Source organism: Syngnathoides biaculeatus, chromosome 1 (assembly GCF_019802595.1).
Source record: "Syngnathoides biaculeatus isolate LvHL_M chromosome 1, ASM1980259v1, whole genome shotgun sequence".
Lineage (NCBI taxonomy): Eukaryota > Metazoa > Chordata > Actinopteri > Syngnathiformes > Syngnathidae > Syngnathoides > Syngnathoides biaculeatus.
Window position 1 is genome coordinate 16711620 of NC_084640.1, and position 17872 is coordinate 16729491.

The following is a 17872-nucleotide window of genomic DNA, read 5'->3' on the forward strand; positions in this document are numbered from 1 at the left end:
ACTTTTGGCTCGCATTTGTTTCTTTCAATAAAACGCTTTTTACACCACCATCTTGTGCTCGCCATCTTTGTTGGACTTTGGTGACGATCGCATCTGAGAACGTTGCAGGCGTATGGCGGCTAGCTCGCCTGCAAGCGCCTTTGGGAAAGAAAGCGGACGCAAAGACAAAATGTGCAAATGGCCTTGAAATGCGAGTTTTTAATCACTGACTGACGGGTTGGGTTTGTCACCAGCACGCTTGGCAAACTTGATTTGTCTGCTTTTCAAGCGGCAGCAGCAGCCGCTAGCTCGCTCGCTCGCGCGCGCTCATCGTCGCCGCGGTGTCTGTCCCGTTTCCAATCACGAGTTTCTGATCTCGCTTTGATCACAGCGGCTCGCGTTTCTACTTTACGGAAAGGCGGCGCGGCGTCAGGAACGTGTCGGAGGTCCGCCGCGTCCCAGGCGGCGTTCTCGGCTAGGAGGGCCGGAGGACGACGCGAGCCCCGCAGAACGGGTCCCTGCGATCCCGGAGGGCAACGGCGCGTGCGCCGCGGGCTCCTCCGGGAGTTGGCTCGACGCTCGGGGAATGTAAGGAAGACACAAACGCTTAGTGGGAAGTGACAAGACTGGAGCGGCGCTTTGAAGAGCGGCAGACGCCGGCGGAGTTAACGCAGGTTAACGCCGACGCTATACATCAAAAGCGAATGTGACAGACGCAACGGGTATACGGCGTCGACGCTTTGTACGACAGCCGCGTGTTCACAGCTGTTGCTGCCTCGACACCTGTTCCGCACCGGCCCGGACGCCCGTCCCTGTGCTGGCTTCGGGCGAGAGGAGGGCGACGCCCGGAGCCCGTCACCAGCCAATCACACACAACTAAAGTAAGCTAACCGTTATTGTATGTGGAATTGATCAGTTTCCATCTGTGGCCAAACATTTTCTCATCACAATGACGAGCTTTCCCGGCGCAGGCGTGTGGCGGCGAGCCGGACCGTGTGACCGCAGGAGTCAGGAAACGAAAAGAGCTGGAATATTATTGGCTGGGGGTCACCAGTTTGACCCCCACTCCTGAAAAAAAGGACCTTTAATTTGGAACGCAGGTTAGGGTTAGTGTTAGTTTCTCACAATGTTGAGCAAGATGGGACGAAGCCAAATCATCGCTTTTCTGCACGTGTATCCCGACATTCCTCGGAAATCACGCGGGCGTGTCGGGGACCCCGCGCGGCGCCCGATACGAAGCACCGTGTCGACTGAGGGGTGTGGCCAAGCGTGCGAAAACCAACAACAATTTAAATAAACAAAACAAAGACAAAGAGGAATAAATAAACGTGTGGTTAAAAAGGCTTCACACAGAAAAAAGCAAGTGGAAAAAACTGCTGTCGGACTGCTCTCAAGTGCTTGCTTTGTTCTACTCTGAAACGCTCGAGTCCAGGACTGTAATACTATCCGGTCACTGTCACATAGCCGACATATTCTCATCTTTAGGAATTGCGCCCGCACCTACGACGGGGAAGGAAAACCACGTCGTTCCTTCAAGACCCGCGAAAGGGATCCAAATTTTAAACATTGACCCACCGCGGGGAATTCACCAAATTGGATTGAATAAAAAAAAAAAATACAAATTTAACTCAGGCTCCACAAGACAGAGCCCACTCTCCAAGATGGAGGACCGTGTGGGCGTGTCCGCCCAGCGCGAAACCTCAAATCCAGCCGGCGGTCAACCTTCTCTGATTCCTGAAGCCCGAGTGCGTCCCCCGAAGTCCTGGTTCGCTTTAAACTCGGCAATTCGCTACGAGCTCGTTGTCAGTACGGCGCTTCCGACAAAACGTCCAAATGACGTCACGGGACGGGGATTTGGATCACAAAAATTGGAGCGGGGCAGTTTTACGTCTACAATGTCGTACCAGGGTGCCAGTGACGTCACGATTACAAACATTTTTCTCCGTCACAAAAGTCGAAATATAAGGTCCAGACACCGACGCACCTTCCATGGCAGCTGGTGGACTTTCCTTTCTCTTCTCGGAGACAAAGTTGGAAACGGGCGGGATGGATCTCTGAGGATCGGCTCAGGGAAACGTTTGGGATGTTTGTCCCAAAAAAAAAAAAAAAAAAAGAAAAAGGGCAGCGAAGGAAGAAAAGAAAGGCCAATAAAAAAAAAAAAAACGTTCCGGCCGCAATAAAAGCGCCGTTCTCCCCAAAACGAATGGAACGTACGCCAAACCCGCCGCCGCATCTTACTTTGAAAAACAAGAAGTGGCACTGAGCGCTTGCTCACGTTTGAGACTCCGACGGACTCGCACCGGGAGACGCTTGCTGGATCATTTCTTGGTCGGCGTCCTCGCGGAGGTCTTGGCTGCCTTTTGCCGCCTCGCCTCCTTCGCCAGTCGCCTCCTCTTCCTCTTCCCGTCGGCGGTCGCCAAAGGGCCCCTCGGCGAAGCGCTCGCCCGCGTCCGACTCGGACGCCGAGTCGCCCCGGCGGTCCTCGCTCACGGCTCGCCGCTGGAAGTAGGGCCCGAAGAAAGGCTCCCCGCTCTCGGCCTGCCCGCACACAAACACAATTCTGGAGGACGTCACGGCAAAGCTGAAGAAATTCAGCTCGGACCTCGTCGCAACGACTCCAAGTCCAAACAGGAAACAATGCTTCAGTTTCGGGGTGGGGGGGGGGGGCTCACTCGGCCACCGCCGCCGCTTCCCGTTTTGGCCTCGTTCGCCTGCGTTTCCTCTTTTGCTGGCTTCACGTGGGAAAGACCAGGGACGGACTGACTGCCCGCTTGGAAAAAAAAAAAAAAAAAACTAGCGTCGCTCGTTACTTTGAGAAAACAACTGCAATAGTTACAAACGGACGACCGTAAAGCTTTGATTTGGAGACTTTTGGCATGGCCGGAACCAATTGGGAAAATTCTGGCCAATTCATAAAGGCCAGTTGCGCTCATAAATCACGCTTCTGCTGTACTTCACAATCAATCATGTTGCCACAGGATGGGGGGGAATGATTTGTTCTCCACAAAGCATCGTCCCCGAAGTTTGGCATCACGCCGGCAGAACCCCCCACCCCCGCAAAAAGATTGACAAAGACCCGAGGGCCGCGCTCATACCGCACGTGGCATTGAAGCTTTTTGCGTCTTTACAGACCTCGCCGAGCGCCCGCGTGTCCTGCCTTGCCGCGTACGCCCGCCGCGTCCTCCTGGACCAACCCCGGAAACGCTTCCTGGACTTCTTGGGCGTCCGGGTGGGTCCGTCCAGCGAGTGCTGGTCCACCTGCGGGGCACAAGCAGAGGTCGGCGCACGGTGCCGCCGTCTGCCGCTCGCGTGAGGCAATCTACTGACCTTGCCGCCGGGGTGGGGGCCAAACCACTTGAGGTTGCTGTTCTTGGCGGCGTATCGCGTGTCCCCAAACCAGTTGACCACGTAGTTACGAGGAAGACCGCAGTCCTCCGCCATCTTGTCGTACTCTTCGGCCGTGGGCCAACGCGAGCGCAAGAACGCTTTCTTCAGGATGTCCAGCTGCGCCGGGGTTTTCTTCAGCACCCTGCGACCCGCGAAGGGCGGGGAGGCGGGGGAGGCGGGCGCCATCCCCTTGCGCCTGTCGCCGAACCAGGCGTTCACTTCGCGCCGCGTCAGCTTGGTCTGCGCCCGCAAGCGCGTCAGCTCGTCGTCGGACGGCGTGTCGCATTTGCAGAAACTCGACTCCAGGATGGCCAGCTGCCCCGACGTCTTCTCCTTGAACTTCTGGGGCGTGAAATCTGGGAAGGCGTGGCGGAATTTGGTGCGGCGTTCCCTCGAGGCGCGGGGCGAAGCCTGGGCGACGGCGGTCGAGGTCGGCGAAAAGTCACCCGCGTCGTCGCTGGACTCAATGACAATGGCGGCGGCGGCGGAAGACGCGGAGTTGTCGTCGCCGTCGTTTTTGCTGTCGCTGCCGCCGGCCTGGCTGTCGTGATGCAGGTCCCTGGAGTTCCTCTGGTTGTAGCGCGTGTCGCTGAACCATTTCTTGATGGCGCGCTTGGACAGGCCCGTGACTTGCATCAGGCGGGAGATCTCCGAATCTGTGGCGAACTGACGCCGGCCGTAGCTGGCTTTCAGCTCGGCCAGCTGCTCTTTGGACTTTTTGGGTTTGGAGGCCGAGTCCGAAGATGCCTTCTCCGCGCGGGAATCGGCGTTGGCTTCCGCGGCTTTGGGCAGGTTCCCGGGGACGCCGGCCACGCTAAGCGCGACGGGGGCCGCCACGGGAACATTGGCGACCGCCGCCCCGCCGCCGACCTGCGCCAGGACGAGGCCCGGCTGCCCCACAATCTGACACGTCTGGAATATGGACTGCAGGCCGTTGGTGGGGATGACGGTGATGGCCTGAGGGAGGCTTTGATGGAGCGTCTGGACGGTCCCGTTGGACCTCTTCCTCCGAGCCTCCTCGACCTGCCGCGGAAAGTGCATCGGATCACGCGCGTGAACGGCCGAATCTAACCCTAGGATTGCTTTCTTCCGCCAAATAAGATGTAAACGCGTCCCTCTTAGGAGACACAGGATAGATCGTGTGAATGAATTTCCCTTGAAAGACGAGTACAGCGGACTTGTAACCCCCCAAATTGAACCCATCCATCCGTTCTCCGTACCTGTGCTTTATCCTGACCGGCGTTACAGGTGTGCTGGAGTCAGCCTCCGACTGACTGCGGCCGAGGGGCGGAGTACACCCTGACCTGGATGCCGGCCGATCGCAGGTACTAGAACCTCATTTCAGCCCAACTTTGACAAAGATATATTGCCTGGGTTCATGAAAAATGTGTGTACGGACGGACGTGTCATCTGTTGCTGCCGCCGCCTCTCTTTGTGGCTCCAGAGAAACTTGCCTAAAATGCCAGCGGTAGTCTCAGAATGTCTTCTGGCGTTGGTGTTGCCGTTTGCGGACTTTGTGCTGGCCAACGCTTACGTCGGTCCTTTTGTCTGACGCAGGAGAAGTCGGCTCGTCGTACCTGGAGAGGTCGCGAGGTCGAACGGAAGGTGCCAACGTGGACCTCGACGGCGGCGGCACCGTCCTCACGCCTCACTCTCTGGACACGACGAGCCGACTTCAAACCAGGCAGTAAAGGCGACCCGTGCGGATAAAGGAGGGGCTCCTCTGTGCGGACGAGTGGGAAAGAACTCCCCGCTTGCGACCCAATCCACAGCAAATGACACCTTCTTCTCAATTGCCTTACTTAAATTAAGGAAAAAAATTATGGAAAAGGGTCTGACACTACCCGTGTTATGTCCTAAAATAAGACTTTTCACGTATTCCTATATTTTGCCGTCAGCACTGTCAAACTTAACTTGATTGTCGGGCCGGAACGCATTCATTCTCTTTCCATTCAGCTCAATGGGAAACATGGCTTTGGTTCACCAAAACCAATTCAATTTGCAAACAGAGGTTCCAGAGTACTCCGTTTCTCGACAACTTTGAGACGTTAGCGATCGTATCCAGAACGTACAGACCTCCTCCGGAGTCCAGCTGACGCCATGTTTCAGCCTCTGCGCGGAGAACCACACTTTGACGTTTTCCTCACTGAACTTGGTCTGCGACGCCAGCGCCGCAATCTCCGACGGGGATGGATAGGGAAACCTGCATACGGACGCGTCAACGGGTCAGAATGCCGGAACGGAACTGCCGGGCTGAAGCGCGACTCTGCCCCTTCCCTACCTGTTGTAAGCACCCAGCAGAAGGACGTTGTTGTCCATGGCGGGGTTGTAGGCCGGGATGCTGCTGACGGGGATAAGGAGCTGGTTCTGATTCTGCTTCTGCATCGCCGACAGAACCTGCGCCAGGGCGGCGGCCGGCAGGGCTGCGGCCGGCAGGGCGCCTTTGATGTGCAGCACATTTGGCCCGGCCTGTATCTGAAGCGGCGCGGATGCGGGGACCGGCGGCGGCGGCGCGGGTGAAAGAGCGGGCGGGTCTTCGTATTCGTCCATCTCGTCCTCGCTCTCCACCTTGATGACGTCTTCTGCGGCCGCCTTGTGCAAGGCGGTGAACTTCTTGGGCTCCGTGCGGCTCCTCATTATGGGCGTCTTGCTGAGAGCGATCCCTTTACACTGCGCCTCGCCATCGCCATCCTCCATCTGACAAGCGGCCGTGTCTTTACGCCAGGTGCGGTACGCCTCCTCGCCGTCATCCGGGATCTGCCGGCGGACCGTCTGGCCGCCGGGTCGCCCCTGCGCCCGCGTGCCCTTGTCCCGGCCCGGGTGACGGCGGGCGTCGTGCTCCGCCAGGCTGTCGTTGCTGCGGGTGGTTCAAGAGAGAGACTGCACGTGAAAGCCTGACAGCAAGCGCAGAGCCACGGAATCCGGCTCGACTTTACTTCAAATTGATTGTCTTCAATCTTTATGATGGATGCGAGTTGTTCTCGTTTCTTTTGAAAGGCAAACTGAGACTAGCAGTGTGTTTGAAAGGGACTTTGTGTTATTGTCCTTCAGCAGGATCAAAATACGCATTGACGACACTGGCAGCCTTTTCACGGGCGCCCGCGAGTGCCATTTCGATAGCCGTCCACGGTGGCTACGCGGCGGACTTTGCTCGCGTTTCCGTGTCGCGATTCGGAGACTGCCGGCTTCGAATCTGGCCTCCGGTTCGGCTACGTGGCGTTTGCGTGTTCTTCCCTTGCCTGTGGGGGCTTTCCCCAGATGCTCCGATTTGCCCACGCAGTCCGGAAACATGCAAGAGAGATTAACTGAGGTGAACCCGGCCCGTGGCGCAGATGCCAGTGCGCCCCGTTGGCCCAAGTCAGCCGGGATAGGCCGCGGCACACCCGCGACCCGTCAGGAGAAGAAGCAGTCGCGGAAATGAAGGGAAGGGAAGGGACGGGCCGTGCGGAACTTTGCCCTGAGAAGTGGCACGGCCCCGCACCCCTCCGAAGTTCAAATGGAAGATCCCTGATCTTGGAGCGCCACGAATTAAGGGGGCCATTCCAAGTAGACTGCTATCAGTACTCGACCACCCTTGGCAGTAAGAGAACCTTTTCCTACGTGCCACTTCCACCTTTCTACTTTGGGACATTCTCACGTATTTTTACCGGTTTCCACATAGATGGAAGGCGTTTGCGGGCAGAGCGTACCTCCCGGCGCGGTAGTCGCACTCGGCGCAGACGTACGACACGTCGGGATGGTCGGAGGCCGAGTGCGCGGTCATCAGGTTGAGCGTTTTGGTCCTGAAGTCGCAGTACTTGCACTCGTAGCCCCCCTCCGCCGACAGCGGCCGGGAGACGCCGTCCTCGGACGGGTCCGCGGCCTCGCCGTCCGAGCGCGGCGCTGCCCGAGGCGGACGCATGCGCGGCGTGCTGGACTTCCTGCGGCTCGCCATGACGACGACGGGCGGAGAGCTGCTTGAGTTAAGGGCGCCTGGCTGGCTGTGGCGTCTTCACTTCCATTGCGCGGGTCGGGCTTCCTTCCGTCTTGAGCTGTCAGCATACAATCACATATTGATTATTAAGTCCGTTGCAATATGAAGTTTAACGGAGAAATTTGTTTCTTTCGGCTTGTCCCTTTCGGGGTCGCCACAGCGTGTCATCTCAGATGATGTTTGGCACAATTTTTACGCCGGATGCCCTTCTTAGGGAGTGGAGGCCCCAGTGGGATATGAACCCACAACCCCTGGTTTTCCAAACCAGCGCCCTCACCACGGAGCTACGGGGCCTCCCCAGAAGTTTAACGGAGAAAAACAAGTAAAAATAACCCAATACGACGGACATCCTCTGCAAGCAACTTCTCAGCTACGAGTTCAATTAACACACGTTTATGTCACACGGGCACAAATAACCGATATTTTCCTGCTATTATTATTGCTCCGTGAATTGATTCTGATTCGGTTACCGGTAACGTCGTCAGAAAGCGGCAAACATGTTCATTGTTGCTTTTGAGAGGGGAAAAAAAAAGCAGTATTCACAAAGGTCTTATTTTGAGAATAACACACACTGGTCTGTTTTCACGGAGGACTACAGAAATTGGAGCATATTTACCATCAATCTGAGGATTTTGCCAACTGTAAGTTGAGCGATAACTCGACAGCGATTACTCAATGATGAAAATTGTTGTCGCGGGGTTATCGGTTAGTCAGTTAAGTGTTGCCCTTGAAGATCCAAGGCAGAAGTCTGCCGTCTGCCTCCAAACGAGCTGAAGTGACAAAGTTTGTCGATACGGACCGGAAGTTGAGAGGTGACCATCCCGACAAATCCACTTCCGGTCCTGGTACCGTCACCCAAATTGGCTGAGCGTCAAAGTCGGCGGTTCCTCTGCGTCGTTAGCACGAAGGCTAGCGGCCTCGGTCTCCTCGACTGCTTGGCGCTTCGTCTCCGCCTCGGAGTGTTGGTGCGCGAGCGAAGCCTCGCTCCGTTCCGTTCCGTTCCGTTCCGTTCCGTCTCCTCCTTCTTCTCCTTTTCGCAGCGACGACGAATCTCTCAGACGGAAGTAGACCGGACCGGACCGCGATTGAGCCGCCTACTGGCCGCCTCCCAGACGAGTCTTTGCGGTCTTTTTTGTTTTTTTGGTTTGGTTTTTGTTGTTGTTTTTTTTTTTGTCGAGTGAACAACGAGGATAGTTTGTATCGGGAGTGGGAAAAAGGAGGGAAAAAAAAAAAAAACTGTCGGTCGCAAAGCCCAGACTGAAGCCAACGTACATTGTGAGCGACAGCAACGGCGTGCATTTCCGGTTTGGCCTCTTCCAAGTCAATTTGAATGGAGCTGACGCATCGGTGTGCTATCTTCCAAAGTGTCTTCTAGTTATGGATTGAGGTTTGTCTCTATATTAAGATCTGGAAACACAGTTTTGTGATGAAAAAAAAAAATCACCACGAAAGTATGAATAGCATATTTTGCAGCCTTTGTTTTGAAAGCGACCAGACGCGTAAACGATGAATATTTTACGCTTATCAAACTACGTGACGTCGCACGCGAGGCTGGCTCCAAACAATTTGTTATGCCGTAATTGTTGAGTAATTATCTTTCAAGTTCATGATTAACACTAAGCAAAAGTATTGTATATGTAGGTAAACATATCTCCACGTATATTTTATATACTTGTGTTTATGGATATACAGAGATAAGATGGACAGAGCTTCAAAGGGCCATTTTTTGCCGTAAAATCCTCCATGTTTGCTGAATTGAAACAATTCTACCAGGAAGAGTGCCCCAAAATATCCTTCCGCATATGTGAAAGACTCATCGCCACTTGGAGAAAACGCTTCATGCCGGGCGGGCGGGGCGGTGTCATTACTTTTCCACACAGGCGCAATAAGATGAGGGCTTTTTTTTTTTCTTCTCCTTCATAAATGGGGGTCAGCATTTGAAATTCACTTGGGTTTGATTTGTCAGGGGTTGACATTTGTTTGACGATTTTAAACAATATGTCAGCCTGTCCATGACTACAGCAGACGGGGAGGGGCTCGGAGCTGACCCTTGCGTCGTCGTCTCCCTAAAATGAAATCCACCTCCGCTCTTGTAGGTCACCGTATCTTCGTCCCTCTTTCACTGTGGTCCATTTCCATCCCTTTGGCCCTCCAATTTCCTTTCCTGGATGCCGTAGTCGGCCGTCACTTCTTCATCAGCGTGTCCGTTGCGATCTCCACCAATCACATGGAGACGCTCTCCCCGTCTGGGATGTGCAGAACTACCTCGTCGAGTTCCTAACGGAAATTCAGAACGAATATCTAGATAAAGTTTTGTCACTTTTGTGTGCACCGCATTTGAATTGAATGATAGAACTCAGCAGGTACGACTTATTTGGATCAAACATTTATTTACCCGTAAAACTGTCAATTAAATCAAAACATTTTGCAAGAGAAAGCAGATCAGCTACTGGAGCACCGGGGCTGCCCTCTGAATGAAAAAAAAAAAAAAAACCCCACCAATCCCGTTGGGTGTTGCGCGCACGTTTCCTCATCTGGTGACATGAAAAGGTCAAGCGCGGCCTTCGTTCAAAATCAAGCTGGTCAGCAAAACAACGTGCCGCAAAATGTTTGTTCTGAATGATTTCACCCCGCTCGTGTATGGATTAGAGAGCAATTTTTTTTTTTTTTTACTGGATGCGAGCGACTTTCACAACGGATCACCTGATTGGCTCCGACGCGTTCACAATGACGGGGCGGATGGAAGAAAGGTCAGCTGCGGGAGTTCACGATTTCTCTGGTATCACGGATGAGGATTTGGGGACAACTGGACTGGAAATTAGCAGCAGATTTGCTCTCTCGCTCGGAAATTCTGATTGGTCCTATCATCATCTGCTCAAAATGAATCTGGTCCCCATCTTGTGTTCATTGTTGATGAAAATGTCCAAAGATTCGGGTCAACTCCTCTGTCCTCGTATCTTGATATTTGCGGTACGCAGCCGCCGTCCCATTTGAGATCCGTCCTAAATCTTCAACGCGCGACGGGCTCCCGTTGATCCCGCCCAGACCGACGACGTCAGGGAAGCGAGTCGGCGGTCAGCAGGCTGGTGCCGGCTACGGTGGCGGACGTCGCGACGGTCATTCAACGCGAATTGAGCAAAGCGCCGAGGGGGACCTTACCCGGGTTGCCGGCGAGCGAGTCGCGAGAAGCCACGCCTACGAGGAGACGAGATGGCGGCCATCAATTTGATTTCCGTTTCCCGTCGTCACGGAGACTTTCTACGATCACATACCAGAGTCGGAGGTGTCCCACGATTCCAGAGACTGGCTGCTGTCCATCCCGGCATCTGGGAAGAGAACGGGGGAAGCCACTTTGAGAAGGGTCGCCGGAGACGAGACCGAATTTTTGCCGGCTGTATTTGAATTTGTGACCTTGCTCGCACTCAAGCAGCTTCAAAGTCTTCTCTTGCGGGACTTCGGCAGCGCCGTCGTCGGGTGGGCCTGATGACATTGGCGCAAATGTTTTCAATTGAAAAAGGAAACCTGATTCGGGGGGCGCGGGCCGGTAAACCGCATGCGAGCGACGTTGACCCCGACCCACCGTCATTGCGCTTCGTGCATTTGAGCCGGACCAGCACAACTGCCAAAAAAACAGCAAAGAGTCCTCCCGCTATGGCGAAGGCGACGGCTTTCTTGACAGGTGGAGGGGCCAAAATCTCGTGATCTGGAAGACACAGTAAGCGAGATCATAAATCATTTCTTTTTCACGTAATGTCCATTTATTTTGACGCCGTACATTGTTGTACGGCGTCAGCTATTAAGCGAATCGACATTCAAATCTTGGCAGCATTTGTAAAGCTGCAAACTCCCCCACGCCAATTACATTCCGGAGTCTCCACTTGTCGAATGTGCAGGTTCAGTTTTATCCGTAGCGCTGCGTCATTTCAGACACTGAAAACGTTGCCGCCTCACCCCAACGCGCTTCCGCGTAAAGTCCGGACAGGGGATGCCGCAGGACGCAGGTGAAGTCGGCAGCGTCGCTCTGGAGGACTTCCACGCTGTCCCGCCTCTGGAAGGTGCCGTCTCCGTTGGGCCGCACGCCGGTGGACGTCACGCCGTCCTCTTTGGTCAGCGTGCGGCCATTCCGGTGGATCTCCAGGCCGACGTCCTTGAGGGCGAAGCCGCCGGCGAGGCAGGTCAGCAGCAGCGTCCTCTTGGTCCCCATCTTCCTAGCGAACACCTCCACCAAGGGCGGTGCTGCGCGCACACGTTCGTCAGGAACTAAGGGGGAGGGGGTCAACCGAAAATGGGGTCACGGAGCCCCGTTCGCCGTACGTACCCGCGTGCTCCGTTCGATTGCGCTGGTAGCGGAGGAAGCGGCTCATCCAGGTGGGGCACTCCTTGTCCAGGTACGCGCGGGTGTAGTCCTTGAGGAAGTCCACGTTGTCCCACCTCCTTTTGGTCTCCCGCGCAGCGGGGGCCATCGGCACCCACTCGGCACGGTCGTAGTCGAAGGACAGGAAGTCCCGACCGTCGAAGCTGTACGCGTCCACGCCGGCGCGGAAGACCACCGTGCCGTCGGGGCGCAGGTCGCCACGGCACCCGTGCAGCCACTGCAGGACGTGCACGTCTGAAGGGAAAGGACAATGCGGAACTGCACACTTCCAAAAGGGTGACCCCCGTCTGAAAAACCAGTCCACGCACGGACCGGTGAAAAGGGGCACGACGCCGACAGTCGGCGACCCACCCGAGCGGTTGTCTTGCATGCGACCTAGCAGGATCTCCAAGTTGACCTTGAACCAGTGCTGTTTGCTCTTCCGGGACTGGCTGCCCTGCTGCCAGTAGGTGTCGCTCAACCCCTCGGCCATCCACGACAGCTTGGGGACCTTCTTCGTGGCGACGCTGTCGTAGTAGTCGATCACGTGACCGTCCAGCACGCCCATGGCCGTAAATTGGCGGGTGCCCGGCGGGAGCGCCGCCCCCTCTGACAGCCCGGTGTAGATGTACATCAGGCTGTGGGTATCTGACGGGGCCACGCGTGAGGACAACTTTGAAACGTTTATAGCGCCAGGTCGCAATCCGTGAAAAAGTGAAAGTGAAGAGGTCAAAATGTTACGATGGGGGGGTTACGATTGTGGCCGCACACAATGAAAATGCTCTCTGCTCTGGATTCTGATTTGTGCTCTGAGTTTTGATTTTCTCCCCAACTGATCGAGAGAGCTCGCCAACGTTAACGTCACATTTTCCAGGGCGCCATATTGCCGGTCTTTGAACCGGAGCGGATTTTTCAAATTGCCCGAGACCCGACTTGTGCTGTTAGTTGTCACACTAGACGAGGCAGTTCTTCAAAGCCATCATTCTACAGAATAGCAGCTGAAAAGACCAGAAGGGATCGACGGATTGCGCCAATTAAACGGGAAGGACGGTGCCCGACCAAATACGCGCACGTCTGCGTTTCATTTCATTTCAGGTAGGAATTATTCTTCTCAATCTGAAATGATCAACAAGTACTTATAATGACAAGTTGACTCGTTTGAGAACAATGACAAAATAAAGAAAAAAAAAATCAGAAACCGTCCGTCACAGTGACGTGTGGCCGCAATACGCTTCCGTGTCCGGAACAGATCCAGCAACCAAGTATTTGTATGCGTCCAGACTTTTACACGCTTGTGTGTAAATCTCGACGACTTCTTCACCAGACACACGCGTACGTAGATCCAGTTGGCGAGACAAGCCGAAGCCAATTAACAGTCCAATTCCTTATCGGCAAAAACGTCGACTTTGGCATGAAATATGAGTCCTCTGTCTCTCATTTTTCCACGTACCTTCTGAATGTTTGGGGCTATCGTCCGAAACCCTGGGTGTCGCGTACAGGACATATTTTGGTTTCGACTCACCGGAATGAACTTGCTACAACACTTTGTTTGACCACGTCAACAAAAATGAACCTTTTTTTTTTTTTTTTTTTTTTAATGAGGCAGGTGCACAGCTATATGCTTGCCTGACGGCACTCCCTGTTTTACATGCCCGCAATAATTAGACACAGCACAACAATATTCTCGCCTTTTCAGTTTCGGTTTTTACGCTCGTTCGAGCTCTCGTTTTAATCTCTGGCGACTTGAGGCGTGCCTAATATATTGTCCCTGACCCCGACACACACACACACACACACACACACACACACACACACACACACACACACACTTTTAAGTTCAACAAACTGGACGCATACGCACACGCGTTAGGGCTGCGCGGTTAATGCCAAAACTATCATCGCAAATATTACGTGACATGAGCTGAATTGATTTTTCTTTCAACTTTCACTTCGATTTGCGGTGACGTCGCCAAAAAAAAAAAAAAAAAAAGAACTCACCGGCGTGTATGACGGTGGCAGCGTCAAACAGAATACAAACTATGAAGAGAAACATCATCAAAAACAAAAACACAAAAAAGCTGGAATGTAAATGAAGTCCAGTTTGATCAAGTCGGGTCCGCCGGAACAATTAATGGTGCACGACGTTTCTCGCGTTCATGATGGACTAGTAAAACCTGTTCTCTCTTTTTCTTTCGCTCTCTCTCTCTCTCTCTCTCTCTCTATCGTTTCCCCCGCTTCGCCACCCCCCCCCCCCTTCAGGGGAAGCGGACGACGACGCTCGTTTTTCCTCCGTTCCTGAACGCACCAGCGTCCACGGAAACGTCTGCTAGCAGGTTTGGTTTGGTTTGGTTTTCCTGTTGGCGTGACGCTCGCCTGAGCGTTTTCCTTCTTCTTTTCCAGCAGAGATGAGCACAACTCCCGACGCACGAGCGAGGTAACACGCGTATTCCTCCGTGTAGTGGCTTTTTGTTTCTCGTTGTCCTCGTCAAGGATGTACGCCGAAATTGTAGTTCGGCGACATGTTGCTAACGGGTTGAAACTGAGAAACGTTGATTAAAAGGAACGACTTCTTCTGCATGAACGATCGCATTTTGAAGACCTCAATTCACCCCCAAACAAACGAAAGTTTGGACACACATCGGACACGATGAAAATTCCTTTTCAAAGAAGTTTCACGGCCATTGCTCAAGAGCTTAGTGAGGTTAGACCGTTGCGAAAATGGAGGGTGGCCACTTGCCCCGACGGCTAGCGACCAAAGTTGAAAATCAACGAGAAACGAGCGTGTTCTAATCGTTTTCTCAACAACTGCAATTTGAGAAATCAAGTTAATATGCTTTACTGGAATTTGGTGTTATTCCCCCAACCCCCTCCAAGCCTATAATTCTCCGGAACCAACATGATGCGATTTTCAAAAGGTTTTGAGTGCGTTTGAGTTCCAGCCAAACTCAACAGTTCATCTTTGGGAAATCTCGCCACTGGGATCGGGTCGTTTGTTTGTCATTGCAGTTGTTGTGTTCGGGGCCACCAGTCAGCACTCATTTCATACTGGCCAATCACGCCAAAGGGATTCTTCGTGGACATTTTCGGGAACAATCTAGGACACGCGTGTCAAAGTAATTTTTGTCAGGGGAAAAGCGGAAGGACAAAAGGGGATGTTATGAGTGTTAGTCCGTCCATCTGTCCATCCGTCCGTCCATCCGTCCATCCATTTTCTTTGCCCTTTATCCTCACGAGGATCACGGGGGATCGCTGGAGCCCATCCCAGCTGTCATCGGGACGGAGGCGGCGTACACCCTCAACTGGTCGCCAGCCAATCGCAGGGCACACGGAGACAGACAACAGTCGCGCTCACAGTCACACCGACGGCAATTTAGAGTGTCCGATTCATGTTGCGTGGTTTCGGGATGTGGGAGGAAACCGGGGCGCCCGCCCGGAGGAAAAGCCACGCAGGCACGGGGAGAACGTGCAAACTCCACACAGGCGGGGCCGGGATCGAACCCGGGTCCTCAGAGGCCCTGAGGCCAGGGGGGGCATTCTGCCATCTAGCGGGAGAGCACGTCGTCGCTCGTATCGGCGCCACGTAGAACTCGACGGACAAAGATACTGTACATACTTATTTGTTGTCAAGAACTAGCGGCGTTCAAATGAGTCAAGCCAAATTGAACCTTTTCCTGCTGATGTCCCGATCTATCGCGCTCAGGGACGAGCAGACCAAGAGGATCCAGGAGAGCATCGGCCACGTGGAGAAGCACTTTGGCGACTTGTGCAACATGTTCGGCGACTACGCCCGCAAAGTCGCCAAGCTGCGCGACAAGGCCGACGTCTTGGTGCGAGGGGTCGCCGACTACGCCGACACCGAGACGCCCGGCCTCAAGAAAGGCGTAAAGCGGTTCGCCGAGCAGCTGGCCAAGATCCAGGACTACCGGCAAGCGGAGGTAAAGCCACGGGCGGCGGGCCGCAGGAGGCCGGACTCAAACCGATCGCCGTTTCAGGTGGAGCGACTCGAGGCCAAAGTGATCAAGCCGCTGAAAGGTTACAGCGCGGTGGTGCAGCGTAAACGGGTGAGTGGCGCACGTCGCTCGGCATCGCCGTTAGCTTAGCAAAGGTGGCGTGCGTGCGTGCGTGCGTGCGCAGGAGGACGTGAAGGCGGCCGAGAGCGCCAGGATGCGAGGCACCAAGCAGATGCTTCAGTTGGAACGCACTCGCCAACGCAACCCGGCCGACCGACAAGTCATCGTATCCTTAACGCGTCGGGCCCGTCAAATGAAGTGAAAAGGGAATGATTAAAGATCAACTGCTATACGAGATAAAGTCACCGCAGTGATCTGATTCCTTCACGCTTGATTTTTTTTTTTTTGTATGTCCTGCCACAAATGACAGCACGCGTGGGTCGACTTACTCGTGAAGGGGCGCGGCTTGCGTTTGAGAGTAAGATTGACAAGATTCACGGGGCGGCCCGGCGAGTGCCGTCGGGGGCTCCGACCGGAGCCGGCTTCTCGCCTCAACACGCCCCTCGCGAGTGTCGTCGTTTTGTATTTTGGTGTTCGACTGTGCCCGTCGCGCCACCCGAACCCGCTCCCGGTTTCCTTTCGCTTTGAGAGGCGGCGCACGTGAACCTTGACCTCGAGCCTGCTCTTTCCTCGACCCCGCCTCCAGTCTCTGGTACGTCGGCTGCCGCGCTTTCATCCGCTAATGTACGCCGACGACCGTGACGCCGCTCTGGTGTGCGTCAGGCCGAGAGCGAGTTACAGCGGGCCACCATCGACGAGGCGCGGACCACGCGCCAGCTGGAGGAGACCATGGACGACTTTGAGAAGCAGAAGATTCGAGACATCAAGGTGAGACGGGGACGGAGACGGGGACGGCGGGGGCCGCGTCGACGAACCCTAAAGCTGACCTTTCCTTCAACCCTCCCAGAGGATCATGTGCGACTTTGCTTGCGTGGAGATGTCCTTCCACGCCAAAGCCTTGGAACTCTTCACGCTGGCCTACCAGAGCGTCCAGAGCGTAGACGAGGACGACGACTTGGAGGTAGGCTCCCCGCCCTGCGCCGCGCCGGGTCGGGTGCGCTTGAATTCCCGCGATTGGGATCTCGATTCCGCTTCCGAACGAGTCTGGATTGCAAATCTTCTAGGGAGCAATCGTGTCCATGTTCCGGCACAGACTAAAATGAACATTTGACTCTTGGCTCTTCATAGCCAGGATCCATTTCAAAGCTATGAACTAAAGGGAAGTAAATGTAGCTGTAGGCAATTGACTTCATGTTTTAGCTAAAAGTGAAATACATTTGAAAAAAAATTATTTGCAATGGTTTTACCGCCTCAAATAGTTCATATGTGCAAGTTTGAAGTCAGACTTTGAGACATGACCAAAGCGTCCTCTGCGAACGACGCTCGCAGCAGCGGCAGTGAATGGCAACTGGCATTTTGTAGCCGGTCGCGCGCATTTGTCGGCAGGTGTTCAGGAGCTCGCTGCACCCGCCCGACTACCCGGCACGCTTGGACATCGTGCGCGCCAACTCTTTGGACGGGACCGGAACCGGGACCGCCTCCTCCTTCCTGACGCCCTCCACGGCCTTCCAGGTAGACTCCGCTCGGCCACTTTGGCCTCGGGCGCCGTGACGCCTTTTTTGATGAGAGTTGGTTGGTCGCCGTAGCAACAGAGAGCCTCCGGACGCCAGGGCGGAGAGGAGGAAGAGGAGGAGGAGGAGGAAGAATCCGAAGAGGAGGAGGTGTCTGAAGACGAAGCTGGATGACCAACTTGGCTTTCTGTCATTTTACACTAATATACTGTACATGAATTTATACGCCACGTGTGTACTAATATACAGTATTCACTCACCTATCAAGACACACACCAAAATAATAGATATTGTTGATGACAATGTTGTTGTTTTTTTTAACAATTGTGACTGGTTTTCTAATTGATTGTCATCTGAGCTAACTCAAGTATTGCAGAAAATTGCTACATCGTCTCAGTTGGTCCGACGAGCGTAACCAGTCTTGTCTCTTCAAATTGTCCAAGTCCTTATGTGCTCGCTTGGTTATATTGGGGATAAAATAAATTTAAAAAAAAAAAAAAAAAGTGTTTTTGGTCCTTGAAACAATTCAGCCAAAATGTTCCTTGCAGAACGCTGTCGGCTCGTTCCCAAAATGAGTTTGAGGCCTTTTTCAAGGGGA

General features: G+C 54.1%; 3 protein-coding genes and 1 non-coding gene across 11 annotated transcripts; 1 reads left to right on the forward strand and 3 right to left on the reverse strand.

Annotated features, from left to right (window-relative positions):
• Nucleotides 1–177: 177 nt before the first annotated feature.
• LOC133503162 (zinc fingers and homeoboxes protein 1-like) lies at nucleotides 178–8627 on the reverse strand. Of its 4 annotated transcripts, XM_061824463.1 has the most exons (8): nucleotides 7956–8627; nucleotides 7056–7397; nucleotides 5648–6223; nucleotides 5443–5569; nucleotides 3813–4389; nucleotides 3307–3722; nucleotides 3075–3237; nucleotides 178–2517 (listed from the first exon to the last, which is right to left on the reverse strand). In XM_061824463.1, exons 2-8 carry the CDS (start codon nucleotides 7298–7300, stop codon nucleotides 1925–1927), a joined length of 2697 nt encoding a protein of 898 aa, XP_061680447.1. In that variant the 5' UTR covers nucleotides 7301–7397; nucleotides 7956–8627; the 3' UTR covers nucleotides 178–1924. The 4 variants fall into 4 exon arrangements, with proteins under 4 accessions (XP_061680447.1, XP_061680439.1, XP_061680431.1 ...); XM_061824455.1 differs by having other exon boundaries at nucleotides 3307–4389; nucleotides 8139–8626; XM_061824447.1 differs by having other exon boundaries at nucleotides 3307–4389; nucleotides 7956–8626.
• On the reverse strand, nucleotides 7561–7633 carry trnas-gga (transfer RNA serine (anticodon GGA)). Its single transcript has one exon. It is a non-coding gene; the product is annotated as a tRNA-Ser (tRNA).
• Nucleotides 8628–8650: 23 nt separating the features above from the next.
• Nucleotides 8651–17735, forward strand: cibar1 (CBY1 interacting BAR domain containing 1). Of its 4 annotated transcripts, XM_061824580.1 has the most exons (9): nucleotides 8651–8726; nucleotides 13953–14026; nucleotides 14097–14127; nucleotides 15394–15628; nucleotides 15686–15754; nucleotides 15828–15929; nucleotides 16350–16531; nucleotides 16611–16724; nucleotides 17150–17275. In XM_061824580.1, the coding sequence occupies exons 3-8, from the start codon at nucleotides 14099–14101 to the stop codon at nucleotides 16702–16704; spliced, it is 711 nt and encodes a 236-aa protein (XP_061680564.1). In that variant the 5' UTR covers nucleotides 8651–8726; nucleotides 13953–14026; nucleotides 14097–14098; the 3' UTR covers nucleotides 16705–16724; nucleotides 17150–17275. The 4 variants fall into 4 exon arrangements, with proteins under 4 accessions (XP_061680564.1, XP_061680557.1, XP_061680574.1 ...); XM_061824590.1 differs by lacking the exons at nucleotides 8651–8726; nucleotides 13953–14026 and adding an exon at nucleotides 17350–17735 and having other exon boundaries at nucleotides 14099–14127; nucleotides 16427–16531; XM_061824573.1 differs by lacking the exon at nucleotides 8651–8726 and having other exon boundaries at nucleotides 13969–14127.
• On the reverse strand, nucleotides 9710–14054 carry LOC133503200 (major histocompatibility complex class I-related gene protein-like). 2 transcript variants are annotated; one of them, XM_061824542.1, is made up of 9 exons: nucleotides 13692–14054; nucleotides 12066–12341; nucleotides 11658–11948; nucleotides 11291–11575; nucleotides 10920–11042; nucleotides 10751–10819; nucleotides 10612–10665; nucleotides 10499–10534; nucleotides 9710–10432 (listed from the first exon to the last, which is right to left on the reverse strand). In XM_061824542.1, the coding sequence occupies exons 1-9, from the start codon at nucleotides 13747–13749 to the stop codon at nucleotides 10395–10397; spliced, it is 1230 nt and encodes a 409-aa protein (XP_061680526.1). In that variant the 5' UTR covers nucleotides 13750–14054; the 3' UTR covers nucleotides 9710–10394. The 2 variants fall into 2 exon arrangements, with proteins under 2 accessions (XP_061680526.1, XP_061680536.1); XM_061824552.1 differs by lacking the exon at nucleotides 13692–14054 and adding an exon at nucleotides 13144–13668.
• Nucleotides 17736–17872: the final 137 nt, after the last annotated feature.

Bases quoted from the DNA above. Each gene is read 5' to 3' on its own strand.
- LOC133503162 (XM_061824455.1), bottom strand. From the start codon at position 7,300: ATGGCGAGCCGCAGGAAGTCCAGCACGCCGCGCATGCGTCCGCCTCGG. The intron at 5,570-5,647 runs GTAGGGAAGGGG...GTCCGTATGCAG, and splicing joins CTGCTGGGTGCTTACAACAG to GTTTCCCTATCCATCCCCGT. The intron at 2,518-3,074 runs GTATGAGCGCGG...GTGTGCGGGCAG, and splicing joins AAGCTTCAATGCCACGTGCG to GCCGAGAGCGGGGAGCCTTT.
- cibar1 (XM_061824590.1), top strand. From the start codon at position 14,099: ATGAGCACAACTCCCGACGCACGAGCGAG. The intron at 15,755-15,827 runs GTGAGTGGCGCA...GTGCGTGCGCAG, and splicing joins CGGTGGTGCAGCGTAAACGG to GAGGACGTGAAGGCGGCCGA. The intron at 16,725-17,149 runs GTAGGCTCCCCG...ATTTGTCGGCAG, and splicing joins ACGAGGACGACGACTTGGAG to GTGTTCAGGAGCTCGCTGCA.
- LOC133503200 (XM_061824542.1), bottom strand. From the start codon at position 13,749: ATGATGTTTCTCTTCATAGTTTGTATTCTGTTTGACGCTGCCACCGTC. The intron at 12,342-13,691 runs GTGAGTTCTTTT...TGGCCCCGTCAG, and splicing joins TGCCACCGTCATACACGCCG to ATACCCACAGCCTGATGTAC. The intron at 11,576-11,657 runs GTACGTACGGCG...GTGTGCGCGCAG, and splicing joins CAATCGAACGGAGCACGCGG to CACCGCCCTTGGTGGAGGTG.